This window comes from Brienomyrus brachyistius, chromosome 6, assembly GCF_023856365.1.
Source record: "Brienomyrus brachyistius isolate T26 chromosome 6, BBRACH_0.4, whole genome shotgun sequence".
Taxonomy (NCBI): domain Eukaryota; kingdom Metazoa; phylum Chordata; class Actinopteri; order Osteoglossiformes; family Mormyridae; genus Brienomyrus; species Brienomyrus brachyistius.
In genome coordinates this window covers 17,728,966-17,753,396 of record NC_064538.1, presented here as the reverse complement: position 1 = coordinate 17,753,396, position 24,431 = coordinate 17,728,966, and the positions used below count along the sequence as shown (strand labels likewise).

Genomic DNA, 24,431 nt, shown 5'->3' with positions numbered 1-24,431 from the left:
TTCAAGCCAGCCGTAATTAAAAAGGGCACCCCACATCATAAAGAGGATGTTACCCCCCTAGTCCATCAGCATGCCTGTTCGGCTGGTGACACTGGAACATTCCAGCTGTTAACCTGAAGGTGACGAGGGAACCTAGCAGAGAGCACATTAAAGACCCCAGAAAAATGGGGTCATTTCCCTACAAGGGGGGCAGGGGTCTGTTTATGCAAAATTGCGCCACTCACACCTCGCCCTGACCCGACTCGCAACCCGGATTCTAACTGTCTGCGAGGTTAGCCTCCCCCCCCACCCCCATTTGAAGTTGGTCCCCTCCCCATTTGAACTACAGCTCTGCATCAGTGACAGGTCCACAGACCTAGTACTTAAAGTTTTTAACCCCCCCCCCATCAAATGCCCATCCGCGTGCAAAAAAAATTGTCAAAGTATGTGAAGCGGGAGGAGAAGCGACAATCGGGCAGGGGAACATATCCGCTCTCAGGTCAGTACCGCCGACACATGGATTTACCCGCTACGGAGAGGAGGACGAGGCAGGAACGCGTACTTACAAGCACCGGCGCTCCTGGAGGTCAGGTTGTCTGCGCTCCTCGCGAGGAGGCTCCGTCCTCTCCTCCACCTCCTGACACGTGTGCCGCGCCCCTGGTTCTCGCCGTGCTCCTCCGTCAGGGTCACGCTGCTCTGGGCTCCTCTTCACCGCCCATGTCATTCCCGCGGGGCTGGGCTCCGGCTCCGGCGCCTCCCACTCCTGCCGCTGCTGCCCCGCGTCTGCGGGTCGCTCCTCTGTCTTGCCGGGTGACTGGAAGAGGCTCCCCAGCTTCCTGAAGAAAGCATCTAATGAAGCTGTGGGCGTGGCCGGCGCCGGGGGGCGGGGGGCAGGCAGGCCGGAGGCGGGCTGCGAGGGGGGGGCTTCCGCATCAGCCGGCACGCTGTCCTCGCTCTCCCCTCCAGAGCCACGGATCGGCTGAAAGGAAGACAAACACCCCCAGGAGGGACACGGCAAAAGGGGGGAACAGAGAGCCAGAGAGAGAAGAAGGGTAGGAGAGAGAGAAAGAGCGAAAGAAAGAAAGAGAGAGAGAGAGAAAGAGATGCTGGTTAACTTTCCTGCCACCGCACCGGGACGCTCAAAACGGCAGAAGAGAGAGAGACGAAGATATTCGTAAAACAGAGGCAGAGCGAGGGGAGGGAAAGTGAGCCGTGAGGGGCGGTAAACTCTGCCTCTGCCCAGCTCTCCTATGGCAAAAGCTGCCGCTCCCTGATGCAAATGTGCCTCGGAGGCAGAGCAGCCGCGTCCCCCTCCCCCTCCCCCTCCCCCAGCCCTGCCTGCATCACCGTTAACTCTTTCCCTCCTGCAGCAGTGAGCGGGCTGCTCTCTCCTCTCTCCTCTTCTCAGCCCCACCCTGGCAGAGCTTGTAGACAGGACAGCTTTTCACCAGCATCCAGGCAGGCTTACGGTTCTCACACTGTGTCACATCCACATCTGTGTACTTACCATAGAGCTCGTTACTGTTACGCCACAGAACCAGGCCGACATCACAGTCCTGGCATTTGACTGCAGCCATAACAACCTGCCATGCATCTCCAGTCATGACAGGACAATCCAACAACCTCCGGGTCCTTTACGTAATGTATACTCCACCACTAAATAGTCACTCTTTAGTGATTAGTATTCTTAGTACCTTACCTTTCATCGTTATTATTATTATTATTATTATTATCCTTAATTATTATTACTATTGTCAGTTTTGTCAGTCTTATTATTCTTTGTTCATTTCCTATTGGATTGTGGGTTTTTTTACACATGTAAGCTACTAGATGGTTAAATTTCCTGTGGGATTAAGTAAGTAACTGAAGTATGTAAGTAAGTATCCATCCACCCATCCAGGATCTGACACAGTTATATACAGAAACCAGCACCACTGTGATCTTCACATCACCTTTCAGTAGCATAAATATGTAGAAAACAAATGCATTACAGGTCCAACATTTTGCATTACAGGTCCGGCATATACATTTTTTTCGAATTACTCTTCGCTGCTTTGAGTACTATTTTCTATTCTAATCCACATCTGCACAGATTTACAGCTGACAGTATCACAGTCAAATCCTAGAAGCAGTGTTCATGTGGAAAAGCCAACGGACACCACAGCTTCAAAAGTGGAGACGTTTCCATTCAAATATTCAGAGATCGCACATCCGAGTGTGGACCCGACGGCATCGGACGGAAGCAGCAAGAGAGAAGGCAGGTTTTAGCAAGCCGTTTAAGCGGGTATGTGGTGAGACACAGAGTAAAGTTACAGGACCGGGGGGCTGGGTGCCACCCAGCTGGATACAGCCTTTGGCTGGGCTTAGGAGATCCACAGAATCCATCGAGTGTTCAGACGTGTACGTGAAGAACACAGAAAGGTAAGAAGCAGCTCAGGAACCATCTCATCTTCATACCTTAAGCTGTTTCTCCTATTACATTAAACCTTTCTCTCTTAAATGCAATCGCAGTAAATGCGCTTTGTCATGTGGTGTAATAAGAAGAGTATCACGTTAGGGCACACAAGGGTCATGATTACGCCACAGCGTCGCACTGCGGGTCATTGGGTGTCACTGTTGCCTCCAACCTCCAGGGCTGAGAGAAGAGAGCGGCAGAAACCACCTCAAGAAAAGGATCCTAACTAAACATGATCAAAACCAGCCATGATTACCCACCATGACTGTTGCCTAGGGGCGGGGCTACAGGGACTCTGTCCACAGCTGAAAGTTGATTGGCCCAGATTGCCCCATCCCCTGTCACTCACCGATTCAAAGCACATAATTTGCTAATGCTGAGACTGGCCCCTTGCATAAATTATGGCCATTCTATGCCCTCCACCAAAAAAAAAAAAAACACAAAAACACCCCATAACTACCCCTACTCCGGTTTGTGATTTTTTATACTTAAAGAAGCCATTCTACAGGAGTCGAGGAAGAGTTTTCACTTCAAATGCTGGAAAACTGGGATAAACCATGCAAATGGATCCAGTGTGACACCTCACTGCTTGCATGCGTGAGGCATGTTCGAGGAGCGGTGGGGGGGGGCTGTACGTGTCGGTGTCTGACATCAGCACCCTGGAAACAGCGTCGGCTGAATAATCAATGGGAAGCCCAGTGTAGCGCCCCCTCCAGTCCATCACCACCAATAGCCTTGACCAGCACCCCCCCCCCCATCCCATGTTTCTTTTACCCCAGACGACAGTACGCATTATTGGATCTCCAAAGTTCTGTCACCATTGACCCATTCAATTTTTAGAACCCGGCCTGGACCGACCAGGACCTTTCCGACCCATAAAAGTGAATCTTAGTCCACATCCCTGAACAAGTTTTAACCACATGGCTGTTGCTACTTTAAAACAAAATCCACACAGAGGCGTTTAATGCCGCTAAAAGAATATCCATCCATCCATCCATTTTCCAAACCACTTAAAAAGCACTTAAAGCACTGGGCACGAGGCAGGGAACAACCCAGGATGGGGGGGCCAGCCCATCGCAGGTCACACTCACACACCATTCACTCACACATGCACACCTACAGGCAATTTAGCAACTCCAATTAGCCTCAGCATGTTTTTTGACTGTGGGAGGAAACCGGAGTACCCGGAGGAAACCCCACGACGACATGGGGAGAACATGCTAACTCCACACACATGTGACTCAGACGGAGACTCAAACCCGGGTCGCAGAGGTGTGAGGCAACAGTGCTAACCACTGCACCACCATGCCGCCCCCTAAAAGAATATCACTTTATGCTATAGTGCTTTATGCTATATCATTATTTATTATATAACATGTAGCATTAGCGGGAAAGAACACAGAGTTTTGCTGTACAAATACAGTGACAATTGACATATTTTATTTTATTCTCCAGGTAAAATATGGAATAAGGAAAACCACACATTTTGTTATGTATAACGAAAGGTGTGCCTCAGTTTGCCTCACTGAGGTGTGTGTACAGTCTGGTCTTCTGGAGAGTATTTTGCTTCTCGCTAAAGTTTCCCTTAGTACAACTTCAGCCCAAAGCAATTCAGTCAATGTTAGCTGCTCTAAGCCAGTGGTTCACATATAATATTTTATATCATATTCCCAGTTTGAAAGCAATACTTCCTCCACCTCGCATGCTGAACTGAACCCTTCTGCTATAAGAGCGAACAAACGCAGAGAAGGAGCTGTCGGACTAAACAGGCCAGACAGGAAACTAAGGGACGGAACAAAACCACAAAAAAAAACCAGTGATGTAATTCATATCGCCCAGTAAACGAGTGCAGTCAGGGATAAAGTGACAGTGCAGCGACGCAGTAACATGCTTGAGGATTGCAGACCTTGTTTCTCTTCACTCTGCAAAGGACACTCAGTGCTTCTATGTGGCTCTTACCTCATAAAATGCTTTGTGTTTCCAGCTCCCTTTATGTCACAGGGACCCGCCAAGATAACCGATCGCCCGATACTATGGCGTTAGTCTAAAAACCCTGGAAACAATGAGCGAACATCCCAAGTCTCGCGTAAGGTCACGTCTCACCGCCTCCCTGCACAGACTGAAGATTAGCGTGTTTGTCTAGCGGAGTCTCTCCCAGCCAAAGGCATCGCCGCTGGCCCCCATTAACGCCCTCGATGGGCCCGACCCTCCCAAAAGCTCGCAGAAGGCCCCATCTCATCCAGATTCCCACACCCGAAAGCCGGAGCGTCCGGTAAAGCCATTCACAGACCGGTGTGCATGTAGTGACACAGTCTCACTCAGCTGGGCGCTTATCGTTGCTCTCAGCAACCCCCCCCCCCCCCCCCATCCTCAGGTCTAATCCGCTCTAATCCATCAATGTCCCGACGCTTGTCTGGCCATTCGGGGGCAAGCAGAACCGGAGTGGGCCACTGTATGCACACCAGAGCGCTCCACCCCCCCGCTGTTGGTCACACCCCCCCTCCCCCCCGCCGCCAAGTGGGGCAAGAAAGCTGGCTGCCTGGCAGCATGTGAATTGGTGGAGCATGCACCAAACGCCCTCTGCTTCCTGGTACATACTGGCAGCGGAGGGGGGGGAGCGGGGGTGTGGAGATGGTGCTGAAAAGGCTTAACAGGGCTGAAAATTGGGGGAGGGGGCAAACAAAAAACACTTTAATACAGCAATATGTGGTTTGTGGCTCTCTGGGTTAGGATGCTGTGTCTGTGTTCAGAAGATTTTGAGTTCAAATCCCAGGGTCAGCAAAGTCAGTTCCAGGTTGGGGCCCTTAAGCAAGGCACTTAACCCGCAAAAACAGATCCAATATTACTACTGTCAATGTCAAAGTACCATAAACAAACCATAAATCAGCTCCACTCAAACATGCTGCAATTCTGTTTGTATAACGGCTGCGAGAGCGCTGCTGATTCGGAAGAGGGACGATGGAGCCAGTCGGGACCCGTTTTCCTGACCTCAGGAATTCAAGCATTTTGTATCCTAGTGTGAATCACATCTGCCTCTGCCTATTAGCAGGCATTTTCAGCCCAAAAGGCTAGACAAAGATACAAGAGCACTTGTATCACATTTAGCTATATTTTTTAAATGTTATATATTTAGCAGAAAGCAGGGTCAGACAGTCCCTGAGCAATGGTGGGGGGTGGGGGGGGGCCTTGCTGAATAGCTGAATGGCAAAATTACTCCACTGACTGTGGGATTTGAACCAGTGACCTTCCGACTGCAGGCACCCCCCTTCTGAGGGCTGCACTTTTTGGGATTTGACATCTATAACCACTGATCTATCCATTGCACATCGCCACTGGGATGTCTAAGAAGTAATTAGGCCAGAAGATAGTACTCAGCAGCCTGTACAGGGCCAGGGGGTGAAGGCAGACACACCTCCCCAGCATCATGGCACAGGAGAAAACTCAAGGTAATCATAAACCCATCCTCCAAAGTGTTTTTCTGTAAGCAACTGCGTGTTGTGACATTACCGGATTCCAAGACACAGTCCTCGAACACTTTCCAGGCCCTCCTGTTGTCTGCATAAAATACAGACTATGACAGAGCCCAAAACGGTCGGGTTGACGGTACAATTACGTAGGTTAAAATGCCAACTGTCACGCACCTGGCTTTACGCTCACTCTTTCAGACTCTCACGCAAGAAATCTTACGGCGAATCTGTATTATTCCATTATAAACCTAAAATTAGCTACACCAAAAGCGTTGGGTTAGTTTGTAAACCCTACAGACTTTTTACAAGGTAATAAAACGGTTACATACAAATTGAAATCTCACACCAGCCCGCTGACCTAAGTTAGCAACCCTGAAAGTGACTCACAGATACACAAATCCACAAACACACACACACATAGGTCCTACATATATAGTCATACACCCGCAGGGCAGACCTGCAAAAACAGCTCCGAGTCACAGCTTAAGTAAGATATATATATTCGAATTCAACAACAATCACGCACCCACGTTAAATGTGTGTTGCTTTATTTTAAAAAAAAATCCCAGCTGAACATGTGCGCCAAATCAATGTTTACTGAATGTTACAGATCGGACTCGGGGATGGATAAACAAGCCAAACACAAACTTAACTACAAACCATTTCCTCTTCACCGTCAGCAAACAAAATACGATTCACTTCCAGGCCTATTGGCGAAAAATCCCTTTGCTGAGGGACGGTGCACGTACCTTTGGTAAGTCAAGGGCGGACTCCAGGTTCTGTCCCTCTTCTCGATCATCTTCCGGGACATTTGAGCTGAAATCAAGCGGACAGGCAGCGCAAAAACGCTGATCAGAAAAGCCTGGCGGCATGCTTATTGTGAACATCATCACCCACGACCCGTCCAGTTCAGTATCAGGTCTGATCCCATGAGGTACGAGCTTCAACTTGATCATGTCCTGTGGACCCGAGCTGGGTGTGACTTCACGGTTCCTTTAGGCGCTAGATTTTATATTAATCATAACTGACTAAAAGTATGAACGTCCTTGTGCGAATTAATCGTTTCCTTTGAACACTTAATATAACTAACAACTAAATGTAATATGAAACACTGATTTATTTTTAAGGCGTCTCGTTATGTTGTAAAGTTAGGACAAAATGTCCCCATTACTACTAAACAAAATAAAATATAAAGCATTTGGTGCAATCCTGAATATATTAAAGTTGTAGCAGTTTTGCCAGAAGACAACAGTGAAACTATATTCAATAACGATACGAATAGAAGAAGCTGGGATTTAAAGCCTGTTGCACTGCGTTACTAAATCTGTCCGTAGGCTACAGTGACCATTCAGTAGCCAAGTGTTACACTCATGACAAATAACAGCAGTTGCCTCCACACGCAGGGACAATGATCCGTCAATTAAAACCTTGTATTGGGACAGGATCGGTTATCCGGTTTTGTGATTCCCCGTCTTACCTGCTCAGGCTGCTGCATTTTTCCTCGCTCTGCGATTTGCTCCTTAAAAACAACCTGGAAAAGTTTCTAGCGATGTCTTCCTGCCACGAACTCTGCCTTTTCATGCTTGACATACTGGCACTTTTAAAAATCAACGAAATAAAATAATGCCTCACATCTGGACCGAGGTTTCCAGTCTCGAGTGTAAGCTATAACTTAGAGAGTGATTTACTTGGCGCACTGTCAGTTACTTCATATTTAATCTTCAGGGTATGGTTGTGCGTTCCCACTCCGGACATTCCCAGCTACTTCAACGGTAGTGGGCTACATTTAGGGAAGAGGAGGAGTTTGTTGCCTGGGCTGACTAATCTGTGTCAAACTCCATAGCACGTTTAAATCTCTGTATTGTATCTGTACGTTTTTTTTTTAGTTCGACAGCCGATCAGATCAACGTTTGTTTATAATATATTTAATACTTAAAGCAAAGTGTGGAAAACATGATCGACCTGCCTAGGCGCCATTTAATTGATTTTTTACACACCAAAGCGTGTCAAGCAGGTCGCCATGGCCGCGTATTTTCCGTGTTTTGTTGCGGTTGCACTTTGATCAGTCACATAACCTTACTCCCTTGACTGTGGAACGCCGAGTCTCACTAGAACTCAACAAAACTGTTAATAACCTTATAAGAACAATCCCGTCACCCCCCGGGGCATTGGTGCGTATCAGATAACATAGTTAAAGCACTAGTAGACGGCGTGCTTTGGCGCACGGGGATAGGGGGATATTGCGTTTCAGTGGTCGTACACATTTCCTTACGCTGGACTGTGTCCCAGAGAAGTGCAACTATAATGTCGCCACGGAAGCACGGCTGGTCTCCTTAATATCCGCCAGCTCAGCTTTCCCGAGTTCACCGTTAACCACCGCAACTTGACAGCAGTTATTAAGACCTTCTACGAAATGCCCACATTTCTAGTGGGATTTCTTTTTAATGAACCCGGTATCCGTTTTGCCTACAGTGTTTCCATTTATAACTAAGAAGAAACAAACATAACATGTTATTTACACTGATGTAATAAAATATCTATATTTAACGTTCAGGAAATTGATTGAAGCTGTATTATTATTACTATTAATTATCTTGCCGTGACAGCATAAAAACATCTTATTTTTCCTTATTGTACTCGTGTCCATCTTGACCACATGATGATGTGACAATGACCATATCGTTTTTGGTAATGAGATGAATAGTTTACTGGCAGTGTTTCAGTTAGGAGTAATATACGCGTAGCCGGTTAGTTTCATAAACTTGCATCTTACCGCACATGCATGGCATTAATAATTTTTTTTATTCTGTAGCTTACTAAACAATACCAAAAAACGTTCAAAACACAACTGAATGTGCAATGCAATAAAAAAAAACTACTAAAATAAGTCGCATTTAATCTATAATCGGATGTACATTATGGATATTGTTCAAGCTGTAGCATGTTCATTCTTGTGATATTGCCTCTACAATGCACTGTGCAATGAAATGGAGATCATTCTAGGACAAATCTCCATGCAACACAACGAAATCAGATGACGGAAATGTGAGTTTCTGGGTAATTAATCGGAAAATCGGAAGTTGTCCAGAAAATTTTTTAACTACTCTTACTCAGCCAGTCCTTCATACAAACAGATTGAACTGCGGAGACAGATGGTGGGCAAAAATATCTTCTAGCGGATAAATGATTCTCCACCTTTACATAACATATATTGGTGAGTGGCGCCCCCTGCTGCACATACTCAGAATTACTTCGCTTGCTCAGCAATCAACCGAACTTAACGTTTTCCCTTCGTTTCACTAGGTCACGTCATGTTATGGGAGTGAACTCAATTCATGGTAAGTCATTTGCCAGAGATCATGACCATGTGATAACAGGAATAAAAATAGATCTGGCACAGTGTCCTTGTGTCTCCAGGTTGGGGGGTTGGATCACACCTACAATCTGAGTGTCGTAGTCCAGAAACATGCAGCTAGGCTACATCTGTAAAGTTCCCGTCATGGATCTATGTGTTTTTATGTGCTTCATGATAGACTGGCATCCCATACAAGATGTCCCCTGCCCTGTGCCCTGTGATGTCCTGACACCCCATACAGGGTGTACCCCTGCCCTGTGCCCTGTGATAGACTGGCATCCCATACAAGGTGTCCCCTGCCCTGTGCCCTGTGATGTCCTGACACCCCATACAGGGTGTACCCCTGCCCTGTGCCCTGTGATAGACTGGCATCCCATACAAGATGTCCCCTGCCCTGTGCCCTGTGATGGACTGGCATCCCATACAGGGTGTCCCTACCCCAGGGGCGCCGCTAGCAATTTTGGGCCCTATGACAAAATATGAGGTTGGGCCCCCCTACCACACCCATTCAGATCTCTGGGGGCCCCTAAAGGGCGTGGGCCCTTAGAATTGTCCCAACTTTCCCCCCCTTAGCGGCGCCCCTGCCCTACCCTGTACCCTGTGATGGACTGGCATCCCATACAGGCTGTCCCTACCCTGTACCCTGTGATGGACTGGCATCCCATACAGGGTGTCCCTACCCTGTACCCTGTGATAGACTGGCATCCCATACAAGGTGTACCCCTGCTCTGTGCCCTGTGATGGACTGGCATCCCATACAGGGTGTACCCCTGCTTTGTACCCTATGCTGCCAAGTTTCACTCCATCCGCACGTCTCACCCCCTACATCCCTGTACGGGGTAAGTGGCTGGAAGATGGATTGATAATAATAACAATATTGTCAGCCCCCCTCCCCCCCAATGTGCTGGATAAATGGTTATGGAAGATTGATTGATATTTACACTTACAAAGAAAAAAAATGACGCAACTAGGCCTATATATTTCAAAATAGAACATACACCAGCAACCTTAAGTGTGAAGCTAAACCTAATAGCCTGAGTATGACTCAGTGGGAAGTATGAGACATTTTCTGCGAACAACCCTGCCCTCTAAGCTTTTCACAACCTGGTTTTCATCTCACACTAAGGCATAATTAGTTAGACCTGATTAGGCTCTAACACGGCACTGACCTACATGTCAGCTCTACTAAACGTTACAGGCTGCAGGTCACGAAAAATATTGCAGGTGCATTTCAGCAAGTTAAAATGTTCTTTTCTTAATTTGTATCAGCTGTGTCTTTTAAAGAAAATTGTACAAATGAATATAATAGAAAATTGCGCAGCATCATGTAAAGTATGATTTTATTTATAAGTTACGTTAATGGGGGCGGCACGACGCACAGTGCTGGATGGATGGATGGATGGATGGATATCAAGTTAATCTCGTAGAACACTTTAAAATGTAGAACAACGAGTAGAAGGTGCTAGCAGTAGTGTTGAAACCGCTACACGATTGAAGATTGTATCGGCCACTAGGGGTCTCACTTCCCTTTCTCTTTTTCCTAATTCGCGGTTTCTTGTTTACTAATCTGTCCCGTGTTTACGTTTAGCAAGCAACTCACCTATGCCCGCACTCTTTATTATTTACAAATAAATCATACATTTTTGTGGGCAGTATTTACCTAATAAAGCTATAACTCCATTGTTGGCATGTGACGCATTTCTTTTTTTCTGCTGATTTAATGAAAATATTTAATTCAATGAAATAAATTCTTATTTTTACTTTTTGTTAGACCTATTATGTGAAAAACGTATATGTTGAGCAGCTACTGTTTTTAAAGTAGGCTATTTGTAGCATTTCATTAAAGTAGATGAATATTACTAAAATGCGTGAATTTTTGTTCAAGTTAAATTGTGAGACGTAATGCGCCAATGTTAACATCCACTGATGAAAAATAATTTAAAAACAAGATCTCTCGATATGGACTAAAATATTGTTATTAAATTTAATATGAGAGACGGTGTGTCTCCTGAACTTGCCGAGTGGGGGCATTTTTGTAAGGCGGTAATATTTCTCAACATTTTACTTATAATACTTCAGCCAAAAGCCCGGTAAACCAAATTAAGAAATAAGTATACATTTAAACAGCTATATATGTCATTAACAAATAGGACTCGCTAAACGGTTCATACAGCCAATTAATAAAGAATAAGCGCTTTACCGACTGAACCTTTGGCTGATTGTTTAAAACGAAGTTTAATCCATACGTGGAACGTGTGCGTGTGAATGGTTCGTTTAATAACATGGTACTGAAATGATGATTAGCAAAATAATTTTTTCCAGACATCTTGTGAAAGAACATGCGTGTTGAAACTAAACAAAAACCATGTAAACTTGGAAGAAACGAAGGTTTAATTGGATCCACGTTTATTAATATAGGAGCCAGAAAACAAGGCCGACAGCTACCTCCCTCCACTTAAAGGGGCATAAAGGAAACAGATCTCCTGTAATTTAATTATCTGTTTGTTTTAAACTTAATAAGTCTTAATTGCCCGAATTATTCTCGTCGCGGTGAGAAGCTGCAGTGTTCTGCGGACCTCAGTTAGAGGAACCGCTAAGCAAACGTCTGAACGGGGTGAGTGTTGGGTCTTGTGGGCTACAGGCCTGTTCTTGTTTTTACCTGTTGGGGGGGCCTGTCTATTTCTGCACAGACCATCAAATCTGTTTTCATATCTGCACATGATGCCTGCAGGTGAGAAACGCGACGCAGAATAATGAGCCGATGCTCCCCAGCACCAAGCCCCACTAACAGCGTACATTAAACGTCGGCGATCTCCCCTTAACTATTCCAGTCCTACTAAAATGTTTCGGCAAGGTGAAACTACAGCTTATTGTAACTTTTTGTGCAAGAGCAAGCACGAATTGCGCGACAGTGTCTGCGACCTGTTGTTTTTTTGCCATTTTAAATTAATATCTGATTTCGGTGTAGATAGAATAATACAACCGTCAGTGGAATAAAAATAAGTAGGGCTAGTGTATTTTTAAAGTATAGGCCTACCGCAGGGCGATAAGGAAGGGAATGACTGGTGCTGGGCTGGAATCATTTGGCCACTCATTTTGCTACAGGTCAGCGCAAAACCTCAGCAGACGCATAATTAGCGGTAAGTTGAGTGTCTCCTGGGGGAAATGCTTGTAATAATAAAGATTAGTCTAATAGTGTGCCGATAGAGGATTGCAAGGGAGACTGACTCCTTCCATGCCTTTATCAAGGAAGTCTCAATTATGGGGTGCACTTACAATAATTCTGTTTGCCCTCTTATCCATCTCTACACATTCCGTGTAATCTAAGGCCTTCGCCAGCGCATATTCACGTCGAGTAATATAACGGAAAGACAGGTTTAATTCTTTTGTGGGTAGATGTCGGTGCGGGTTTGCATAAAACGAATGTAACTTTAGCCCGCAGTGCCATCTGTAGTGGCCGGAAACCATATGTCTGCCATCAGCGGTAGAGAAGGATCTTGGGGCCACCTTACTGAGTAAGAAGTATTAGTCCTCAGAGACCCGAGGCTCGGGGATAAAACAGGGGGTAGAATATTATAGATGGAGAACTACATTTTCCAGAGCAAATCTTCCGTCCCGTGGAGTATTGATCCTCAGGTCTGCATTTCATCAAAAGTAATATGTCTGCTTTTGGGGGAGAAAGGAGCACTTGTTAAATAATACTGCGGTGACAATGCGATGCTGTTTTACTCAAGCAATCAGCATGTGAGTGTGCGTGTGGCACGGGTAATGAAAACAGTCCTCAGCTCCAGGGTTCTGGATTTTTCCCTTTTCCTGCTTTTTTTGCTTCTAATTTTGGGCTTAAAAAAGTGGAACAATTTATTCAGCGTTTTTCGCCGCCCGAGTCCTTCGGAAGGACGCTCTAAGCCAAGCCTTGTAGCTATGCAGCACTTCTTGAAATCCACTAATTTGTGAAAGACTTTCCCTTACGCGGTTCTAATTAGGGCTAATTAAACAGAGGACTCTGATTTATGGTTGGTGCGGGTCAGGCGAAGGGGTCTCTGAAAGACCGTGTCCAGGAGTTACATAGGACTAAGAGCGCGCTAAATATATTCCATATGTTGGCCTCATTGTATGTGGCAGACAGCTTTACATTGGGCGGGACGGGATTCACAGAAGGTGCCCTGTGAAGTAAGATTTAGTCTAGGAGACCAGTGACAAGTCAGATCCCAACTCCGTGTTCAGCATTTCCACCCCGGGGGGAAAGAAAGTACGGGAATGGGCTGGACGAAGACTGGGATTGACCAGTAGGCCTCCCCCACACCACGGTGCTCGACCAAGTCACGTGATACGGGTCTTGTAAGTTTTTGGCGTTACGGTCCGCACTTGGAAAGCATAAGTCTTTCTGGCACGATCTTAAGATGCACCAGCTCATCATCAGCGAAGAAAGATTTAAGGTGTCGGGAAAGCTAAAAATGTCATGGATCTTTGGCTGCCGGTGTCAAACACGCGCCTCTCGCTGTTTGATCCAGCTACTTATAGCTCATTGAAATGGCATTTCTGAACGCTTCAGACGAAACACCACATGACCTTGCAAACAGCCATTTGGCTCGAAGTTAAGGACATGTTCCATTAGGGAGCCATTAGGATTAATAGGGGCAGTAAATTTGCCTGCCATTAACCACTTTGCTGGCGCGTGTTATGCTTGCTTCTCACCCCTGCTGGAGGTGTGTGCCACGATTTTATGAATTTGTAAAGAATGAGGACAACACCGTGCCTGAAAAAAATGAATTTTGACCGTTGTCCATGAAATCCTGTATGAGACGTTTTTTATTATTATTTTATAATTGGCAATGATTATTTCCTGTAAGTGCATTTTAAAAAATCTCTTCAAAAAGACCATCCATCCAACAAAATATTTGCAGTGTCTGTTTCATTCAGGTGAATTGATTGTCATCACATCCATGGTGCACCCCAGCCTCGTATCGAGTGCTCCAAGCCCACCTCCCCAAGATCATTACCAGGATTAGTGCTTAGAAGATGGGTGCATGGTTGAATTTCTGGTCTGTGCCTTTCTGATTAATACAATCGACAACGCCTTACTAACAGAAATGTAATCTCGGGTAGGAAGTTTATCTTCGAAGAAAAGAGCTGAAAATTATCCTGGATGATCAAATTCACTGTAAGCATTTGACTGTAGTGCTGATAAGATGTTAATCATTTTCAGTTATTCATACAAAATAAAAAATAATAATAATTCGAAGAACCGTATGGCTCGAACATTTGTTAGCTACGATGGTTTGGGTCCAGTAGAGGGCAGTAAAGCGTTAATCAAAGACTGCAAAAATGGAACGCTGAGCTCGAAGGGTAGGGGACGGGAGAATAGCCGCTAGCGCATCGCCAATGTTACTGCATTAATAGGCCCTATTATGGTCAGAGGAATATGACCTTACATCTTGTAGATCTAAACTAAATTAAAACAATTGTCTAAAATAGAAATTTTAACCTATTAAAATAAAGGCAAATTTTATTAAATCCGATGCCGAATATAAATTGGCCTGTATATGCCTACAAAATGGTTGCCAATGAAAACATTGGGAGATTAGCCTGTGGTTTTTATTTATCAATGTTTAATGTTTAGAGATATCAAATTTTTGACCATTTTTTTCAAAACCATGAAACCATATATTAGTACAGTCGCACGCACAACACTTGAATCTATTTCATATAACCTTGGGAAATATAGGCATATATTTAAATTAAAACGAGATGATGGAAATCGCTGTTAAAAACAAACTTATCATCAAATAACGAATCTGTCCATTTTTTTTTCATTTTCATGTATTCAGACTTTTTTTAACGGAAAAATTTATTATTTTCAATGGCACTACAGAAAATCCGACTTTTTCATAAATCAATTCGAACAAAATTGTGTGTTGAATGTCGTATTTGTGATATACGAAAATAAGCAGCAGTTTGTCATGAATTATATATTAATTTGCAATAGGCTATGTCAACAATATAGATATATAAATACTTTAAATATAATTGCTCATTAGCCACACTACATACCGTCAAAGGGAAGACATTTAATTTGACATGTTACGTTAACAATTTAATATTTAATAACAGTATCAACGTTTTCAAATGTCCAGTTTTCATTATCTGAAACTATGAAAAAGTGTAGTAATTAATTATGACAACGCTACAGTCAAAACTTGCTTATTAAAATCTAACTTGCTCTGTGAATGTCAGATTTGTGCATTACGAATTAACGACTGATCTGCAGTTAAAGTAGGCTATGCAGTATCTATAGATATATGTTACCATGCGGTGCTGATAATCTCCATTAATACTTTTTCTGTAAAAGCAAAATGGAAAATGCACTCTTACAACGATTCGTTTCTCCCAAGGCCTCCTTGGGCAAAGCAAACAAGTCAATGCAGAGCCCGTTACAGCGTGTTTACCCCGAGTCTCTTCCCACGAGTTGAAAACCCTAAGAGGAACAGGATTAACATTATGCGATATAAATGAAGACATTTTCAAGATTTATTTCCAACCTGCTGCGTGTGTTTAACCTCGGGGGGTTAAGAATCAGCAATTCAGCCTCAGAACATTATAAACCCACTACATAATACGATAGCACTGGAAAGAGAAAATGATTAACAGTATAGGCTGTTATATGGAAGATGTTTTGGGCTCAGAGTGCCGAAAGTCCTAGTAACCAATAGACTTTACTGGAGTTATTTTGTATCATCGGTAGCATGAGAGAAATAATCATAATGTCGCTTCTGAGCCATTGCGAGATAGAATAATTATGTTTCTTTGTCGAAACAGGCAAGATGGGATGTTGAAACACCTTCATCGTCCTTTTACTTCCAGCGCTACTGTTCTCCAACGAAAATGGCTCTCTATTACTGCCGCGGCGTTGGTTAAGGGACTAAATTTTAGATGAAATGTCCCTGCTAGGGGAAAAGACGAATGAATGGGCAACAGGTGAAATTCTGCCATGGTCATTTGCCCTCTCTGTGAACTGCCATACAGGTGCGCATAGGCATTGTCAATAGATTAGATAAAGACAACAAAGGAAATGTAATCTCTCAGCAGAGCGTAAACGCCTGACCCAGCATCGCCTGAAACTAACGTATTTCGTCATTTTCATAGGCCTATTTCAATATGTATTAATAGTCTAGATCTGATTAATGCAGTCAACGGAATCCATGCTATGCGAGGAAAGTATCAAAGCAAGATAACCTGCCAAGGAACATAGTACAAAATGGGACAAAAGTTCATTTATATTCTGGAGTAATTGTTGTGTAAAATGTATTTGCAGTGCAGTGGTATATTGATCCATTCAGTGACAGAAAACTGATTACCGTTCCCCAATAACTCGAGTTTACCGAACAGATTAGTTTTTTTCGTTCTTTTATTTGCGATGGGGGTTCTTTTATACACGAGTCTCTACTTAACGCCGACACTGCAGCTGCACGGTTTCCAAGCTTTAGGACTTTTTTTTTTTTTAAGAAAAAAGGATTTAATAGTGGTGCCCTGGGGATTGATGTTTGTGTTTCAGTGTGTTTCTATGCGTTTCGGTGCATGTGCGCTCATATGTCTTAAGCTACGGTTTTATTTATTTAAGGAAACAACACGTTCTTTAACTGAGAGCAGTTTCATTTTTGTTGTTATTTTTAAATCCGGTTGGATTACCTTTTCTGCGAGACGCAGCTGGATGTGTATCATGGAAAAACGAATGAACGCGCCAGTTAATTACCTTCGCAAATATTTTTTCATTATTAACTTTTATAAAATAGCAGTAATTGTCGTTGAATGTTGGAAAACGTTATCTAAAGTTGTGTTGTTTATTGATGTTAGGTGTTTTGCACATGCTATTATTCGCATCAGTCATATTAACATTATACACCTAGATGAAATGCATTAAAGTTCATTTTTTAGTAGTATAAGGTGCTTCCATGGCCCTGTACTAGCAAAGCATATGGAAAATAGATGGACTGCAGATGGATCACAACACTGATGTGGACACAGCACCAAGACAAAGATATATTTTTTTAAGCTTTTGCTTAATTTAACATTAATTTAGTGGTATGAGTGATGTGATGCACCTGGTTCCAACCAATGTGGAATTGTCTGTATACCAGGGAAAGTGTGCTTTACTTTGCTTTACTATAGCTGGAAATTCTGTTAAATATTTAGGGTGAGTGTTGTTAAAATGAGACACTTTCTGAAAATGCTGCTTTCTGGAAGAATCATCTCAGTGTCTTGAATCCCAACTTAATATCATTCTAAATACACAAATGTCCCTTGAACACTATATAGAATACAGAATAAAATGTTAAACTTTGCGGTTAATATATGTGTTTATTAACTGTCCTATTTTCACAATACTCACCCTAACTAAAATCATGATAGATACCAATATACAATATATAATATATTTCTATTTTATTTAGACTTCTTTTGGGTTAAAGCTGAAGGTCTGTTAACATTTAGTTTAGTTAAACTTATATTAAATAATGTTTATGTAATCTCTATGTAAATGTATTGTCTATGTAGATGTAATCTTTATGTAAATGTAATGTCTATGTAAAAATGGGCCCATTTCGGAGTAACAGGAAATTAACTGTATGAAATATTTTTTTGACTATTTTTAATAATTGTGAATCCCTCACATCAGTAATGTGTGTGATTTATGTAATTTACATAGGTGTATTATACCCAGACTGACAGTTGTACACATTCACCTATGGGAAGAGACTCTCCATGAATTGCTGCGGCTCAGTGCATCTCCTGTTCTTCGAAATGCCCAGAGCGATAACAGAGATACACTGAACAAACAGAAATAACCAGCACCTGAGTGTTTGTTAAAGTTAAACTAATTAAAAAGAACAAGAGGGACTGGAGTGTTCTGCAAAGTGTGATTCGCATGTTGACTCAGCGTGAGGAACTAGTCAGGCCAAGAACTTCGCTTTACCGCGGCCGGGTGGCTTAAACAGATTGAAAAACTAGTGTTACTGTCATACCACTCGGCCCAGGCCATGAAGGTCATGAATTTGTATGAACCAGTTCGACTTGCATCCATTTCATGCACCTTTTAAAAATGACTGTTACTGAGAACACATACGGTGTTGTGTTGCTACGTCCCTTCTTCACTTTTGAAGTGAAGTCCCCCCACCCTTCCTTTCCTTACGTGCATCATTACTGTGTTGTTGGGCGGGCTGTGAGCGCATGCTGAATCCCCCGCCTCGTGACCCCAGCCCCCGATTCGTCTGTTCTTTGACCACCCTCCTCTGGGAAATCTTTCATGGGCGAACGGCGGTCCCCAGGCCTCCGTGTAATAATGTGCCACTGAAAAATGCCACATGTACGAAGGAAACAAGAGAAAGAGGCATTTAAAAGAAAAAAAGAATCTTAAAAGAGTCCTGGTTAAAAAAATAAGGGGCATTCAGTTCCGTAGGGGTTAAAAAAAATTAAAAACCTGAAAAATGAAACTGAAAACTGCAGAGAGTCCACAGATGCGGGCATGTGTGAGTTGATGTTATCCGCGTCGTCATTGCGTGGCTCCTCCCCTAACCCCCATCCTTGTGACGCTCTCCCATCCTCCTCATTTAACTGCACGCATGCTTGTCCCTGACTCACATGGCCAAACAGCCCTTGTGAGTGACACATCGCTGCCGCTCTTCAGCCTGAAGGGCAAAAACCCAGTTCTTTTCTTCCAGAGAACCTTCAAGGTGGATTGAAAAGGAATCAAGTCAGTCTAAACAAAGTTACAATAACTATAACAAAGTGTATAACTAAATGTGTGTCTCTAATTGCCATTAAGGATATTTTACACACCTGATATACTTTTGCTAAAATATGGAAACGTTTAAGGAGCTCTGTTCTCAAAGTAGGAGGAAACAACTGACTAAACTATTCCATATGACAGTAGAAGCAACTGGAAATCAGACAGAATAGAATATAGTGCTGTGCAATATACACTCTTCCCTGCCCTGCCCAGGTTCTTCTGTCATAAGCGATAAGATGGACAGGAGCTAATTCAAAATGCTTCCACGACCACTTAGCTGATTTGACAAATTCTACTAAGTCCAATTACGTTGTTTTGCTTAGATTACTTTGTCAAAATCAATTACTTCGGTTCACTTACCTATCCAGGCCACATGACCCTCAGAGATGTTCCTCTCCTGGGCTCTGGAAGTCTTGGCGATGTATCATGGAGCAATGGGCATCCAGTATTTATTTTATAAATCCTGAAGAATGTTTCTGACTGGGGAGGGGGGGTCTGTAGACCTTTTACATATACTGCTTCAGAGGTGCTGAAGTGATTCCTGGCTTCTGTTGTCTAGAAGCAAAGCAACACAAAGCGAAGTGCAAGAGAGCAACGCACCATAAAAATTGTAGCATCTCCTACCTTATGATTTAAGAGATGGGTTTGGGAGATCATTAAGTTGATGATCTCAATGAATATGCTGTCAATTTAATTTTGGTTTCTTAAATAAAGTGGGATATTGGGCAGACAGTACTCAGCCAATTAACCAGAATGCAGGACACAAATATCACCCACCTGCTTGGTCCATGCATGGTCTGGAGCCCATCCCAGAAGCCACGCAAGGCACACTCACCATTCTCCCTGGCAGCTTCAAAGCAGGTTAACATATTTTTGGACTGGGAAAACCCAGAGAATCCAGAGGAAACAATAAGGAGAGAATGTGTAAATTCCACCCAGTGATGCAGAGACTTGAATGCTGGCACCAAGTATCATCCCTTAAAAAAAGAACAACTAAAGCATGAGTTAGTGATGTGGATCTGATGCAACTGTAGTTCCGTCCTAGTGATGGTCATTTTAAATAGAATTTGGACTAAATCAGTACAGCACCATTCTCAACAACATTGAGTAACACAAACTGCTGCCTCACCTGAATAATACTCCCCGCTAACATGCTCACCTTTTACAGAACAAAGCTTGCCTGGTGTCTCAGTTTCTTAGAGTAACTGCAGTTGGTTAACTTGTAATTATTTAAGTTGAGTCACATGGTCTGTTTGCACTGCAAAATCAATACAATATAAGCATAACAGGAAATAGCATGCTGATGGGAGAAGCCTGAGCCCCAGATGTTAATTTAGGTATTAAAACTAATTTGCCATATCATTAATCATCTCCCCCCGTGACACATCGTATATTTTTGTTTTTGTTTTATTTTACCGAATTGAAGAATCGCTTTTGATTGATCTGAGGTGTTTCTCTGCTGGTCACGTATGTGTTTTCATTTGTTTCTGCCAGACTGGAGGAAACTCGTTTTATTGCACAGCAGCCAAAATATTTTGAATGAAATACAATTTGGTTCATCGCTCAGGGCCACAGCCCTTCAGAACATGCTTATGGTTTTATTCTAACTGTTGATGCACTCTTATGTTTGAGTGTATCTCATGTGGATGCAAGTGACACTTGTGTCTCTTGGATAGTGTATTATTTTTAATTTATGAAAGGACACCTTTGGATGAAGTGAAACAACCATGCATTTCAGCGATTGACGGGTGTGTGTGTATGTAAGATCACGGTGAATGAACTGAAGCATGGATGGAGATATTTGCTTAAGATAATTGCTGCTGTTGCCCACGTTGACTCTGATTCCTGGGAACACTATACGCACGTCAAGTAGAAGAAGGTGAGGGGAAGAAGGTATAACCCACGCCAAGACATCCCAGGTGGAAAGAGCATGCCCCGAAGAATGAAAGCCTCACTGGCACACATATTCCGCAAACTGGGAGCACTGGAAGTGGATCGGTGGGCAGCACTGCTGCTTCACTCCTGCAGGTGTGGGGATTTCATTTCCGCTGCAGCGCTCTGTTCGGGGAGTATGGATGTTCTCATTGTGTTGCGTGGGTTTCCTCCTGGTGCTATAGGCAAATTGGCATCTCTAAATTGCCCCTAGAGTGTGATTGTGTGTGTTGGTGTATGTGCCCTGTCATGGACTGGCATCCCAGCCTGGGTGACCCCAGCCTCGTGCCCTGCTTTGCCTGGGATAGGTTCCAGGCCACCTGCAACTCCAACAAAGATAGGTGGATAGAAGGTGTGTGGATGGATGGGTGGATGGATGGATGCGTGGATGGGTGGCAGCACCTGAGGATTAAGATGCCCACTGGTACATGCTTCCATTTAGATCCTCACACACCAACACACACAATCACAACTTAAGGAAAACACTATTACAGTGTCATTGAAATGTGATAATAATATAAAATCACAGTTATTTCATAAGATGAATTCAACGGAAAAAATCGTATTAGTATATATTAAATTTGATTAATTATACGTAAAAAAATGTTAAAGGGAATTGTCTTACATAAGTATTAGAAAATTTACGCTTTTATGATTTTTTAAATTTGTTATTGCTCATTTTCCTTCACGATTAATCCTGAGCACTTGAAATGACGTTCTCCGGCTGCCACGTTTACGGTTGGAGGATAAATGGCGCACAGCCTGACCATAAAACAAACTCTGGACTGTAAAAGAAACGACGCCTCCCGAAGTACAGTGTTCTCAGGTTTTGCGGCTCCTCTCCATAGCTCGCGTTTGCGATGGCCGTTCGAAAGAATCTATAGACTTAAATTAACAAAAAAATAATAATTTTTAGCGAGATGTGAAAGGTGTGGGCTGGGTTAGGAAACCACTGGCTTTGGCGAGAGAAGAGCGGGAGTCGGCAGCAGCGTTTTCCATATCGTGGTTTCTCTGCATTAATCCATCAACGGTGACAGGCGCGTAGAAAGCGATAGCCTGCATATCGCGGCCAGCGCTGAAACGAAAATAAATGAACTGATTACACCTAAAAAAGGCAGTCGTTCAGCAGCGCACGGTGATATTTTCTCGGGGGCAATTATACATATCAAATACTTTATGAGCCATGTGTGTAAAGTTAAAGATTTCTCCAGACTATTTGGAGATTTAAAGCCTTCCAAATAAGAATACGACACTACCAATAGGCCTATATAAGTCGTACAAATTGTAACAATCAATTATCCTCCCTTCTTAAACACAGACGGTTATTTATACTTACGTTACCACATTATAACAAACATGTAAATGGATATCAAGTGTCCAGACCTTTCCTTCTGATATTCGCAGGATCGATGTGCCGGTTTCAATGACAGGTCGACACACCATCGTGGATTTGTTCCGCGCAGTAACAGTGATTCTGATCGGAAATCCTCGCTGATCCCTTGTTCCACTTAACACGGTGATCCCCGGATCTCTCCTGACGCCCCGCTAATTCAGTGTGAATATGCATGCTAATACACCGCCTGGTGCATTCAGGGGAACAGCGCGCTCTGCGCTCGCCGACACTATATAATCCGTCGCTCAGTTGACCGTGAACGTGCAATTCGGTGTGGAGAGATGACGCCCGACGACAGGGGGGCAGGTATCGCAACTGACATCCTGGCGAAAGGATCGCGCCCTTGAGCGCTCTCCCGGTCCAGCACATCAAAGAGTCGGACCTGTGAGCTACACAGGATCAGATTGATACTGCCTCTACTTATTGGCAGAAAGCCAGATAATTTATCTTGTCGGTATCCGGGATGCGTACTTTTTAATATTTTATATGTACTATTCTTAGGAATGGATTATACTAAAATGGAATAGGAATGGGTATTATACTAAAAACAGCAAAATTATTTAATATATTGTATATTTTAGCTGCCATAAAACACAAGCAGAAATGCTTGTTGATCAAGGTACAAAAAGTGAGGTGTTTTGGGGGTTATTTTAACATTTTACATTCAAACTACTCCATCGAAGGATTAACAAATTTTGATCCAAGACGTAAATTAGTACAAGAAATTAAACCAACACAGTTTAAGATATTTTCGAACTTAACGGGGTTTTTTTTACACATGGGAAAAATATTACGAGGGACCGCTGATGTAGGGCGACGTTCGTCTCTGCAGACAAATCCATCGTTCATTATTATAGGTATTATACACGGGAGAAAACGGCAAACTTCCGCGTACAACATGCAGCTTTGACTAACAACAGACTACTAAATTTGTGTATCTGCCAGTGTTGTATCAAGCTGAAGCACAAAACAAAGAAATGTAATTTGAAGCAATATATTTGCATCTCGTTAACGACATCGATATTTCTCTTAAACTGAAAGCGGAATATTGAAGCAATATCATCTTCGTGTGTACACCCGAAACTCAATTCACAATGTAAAAAATGCGACAACTGTCTTCAACTGCATTATTCTCAAAGGAATTCTCAAAGAATGTAGCCTAAACCGTTTTACAGACGCCATACAATAAATAATATATACCCAAATATCATAAAAATATTACCTCCCGTCAAAGTTCTGCAATGAGATTTTTCGGTAGTCTACAGGTTATGACTAATAAATTTGCACCTTTAATAACCTTACTGTGAATGTACATAAATCAGGATTAAAAACGCAATGCCAAATATGATCATTTGTAGTATAGTAAATAATACGCGTGTTATTATGAATACCAAAAATCGTCAAAAATATATTTAACAATGAAACATGTGCTGAATTTTAGCAATTCGCCGGTGAGACAGTAATTAAAACAATTTTATTATCATTTTTTATTGTTCCATAAGCATGCGCACTCCCGTTTTCTTTAACAATAATTACAATTGGAGTTGTTTTGTTGCAGTATAATAACTTGATTGTAATTAATTGTTAATCCAACTGTTGTTGAATATAATTAGATCTAATAGGTCATTGTTGACTATTGTGTTGTTTTTACTTTGCATTTTTACTTCTCCCATTTGTCTAATTTTCTACAGTAACAGAGCATATAAGCCTATATTCGACAGATATTAATACAGCTCAGAAATACAAATAAACCTAAATTTATATGAATGCCTTAAAGATACGCGTTACAATTACAACGCGCATTGTCAAAGCATAAAAGAACAAAACGGTGATATCTGGTAATATCTTTTGGTAAATTTGAAAATTATTTTTGAAAAGAAGAAAAAAATATTTGAAGGATGCAAATGCGATAATTATAAAATACCTTTTCAGAATTCTTCAAAGATGTCGCTGGCCTTTATGGGAAATGGAAATGAACATATTGAGGATCGTGTGAGGATTTGAATATTTAAAATGCTAGTGAATCGTTTACGGCGAAGCGCGCAGCGTTTGCAACCACAGCGCACACT

At 42.9% G+C, this 24,431-nt stretch overlaps 1 protein-coding gene and 2 long non-coding RNA genes across 4 annotated transcripts in view; 1 reads left to right on the top strand and 2 right to left on the bottom strand.

Moving 5' to 3' along the window:
• Window positions 1–7,987, bottom strand: part of LOC125744416 (uncharacterized) — a 35,817-nt gene extending 27,830 nt beyond the window's left edge. Inside the window, exons 1-3 of the mRNA XM_049016187.1 lie at window positions 7,379–7,987; window positions 6,651–6,717; window positions 546–958 (exon numbers count right to left, since the gene is read on the bottom strand). Of these exons, the coding sequence (XP_048872144.1) occupies window positions 546–958; window positions 6,651–6,717; window positions 7,379–7,491 (593 nt within the window). The 5' untranslated portion in view covers window positions 7,492–7,987. The remainder of the gene's footprint in view (window positions 1–545; window positions 959–6,650; window positions 6,718–7,378) is intronic.
• LOC125744422 (uncharacterized) lies at window positions 6,692–9,278 on the top strand. Its single transcript, XR_007398371.1, has 3 exons — window positions 6,692–6,835; window positions 9,036–9,115; window positions 9,205–9,278. It is a non-coding gene; the product is annotated as an uncharacterized LOC125744422 (long non-coding RNA).
• Window positions 9,279–17,883: 8,605 nt separating this feature from the next.
• On the bottom strand, window positions 17,884–23,005 carry LOC125744421 (uncharacterized). 2 transcript variants are annotated; one of them, XR_007398370.1, is made up of 3 exons: window positions 22,306–23,005; window positions 19,398–22,044; window positions 17,884–18,974 (listed from the first exon to the last, which is right to left on the bottom strand). It is a non-coding gene; the product is annotated as an uncharacterized LOC125744421 (long non-coding RNA). The 2 variants fall into 2 exon arrangements; XR_007398369.1 differs by having other exon boundaries at window positions 19,398–23,005.
• Between the last annotated feature and the right edge of the window lie 1,426 nt (window positions 23,006–24,431).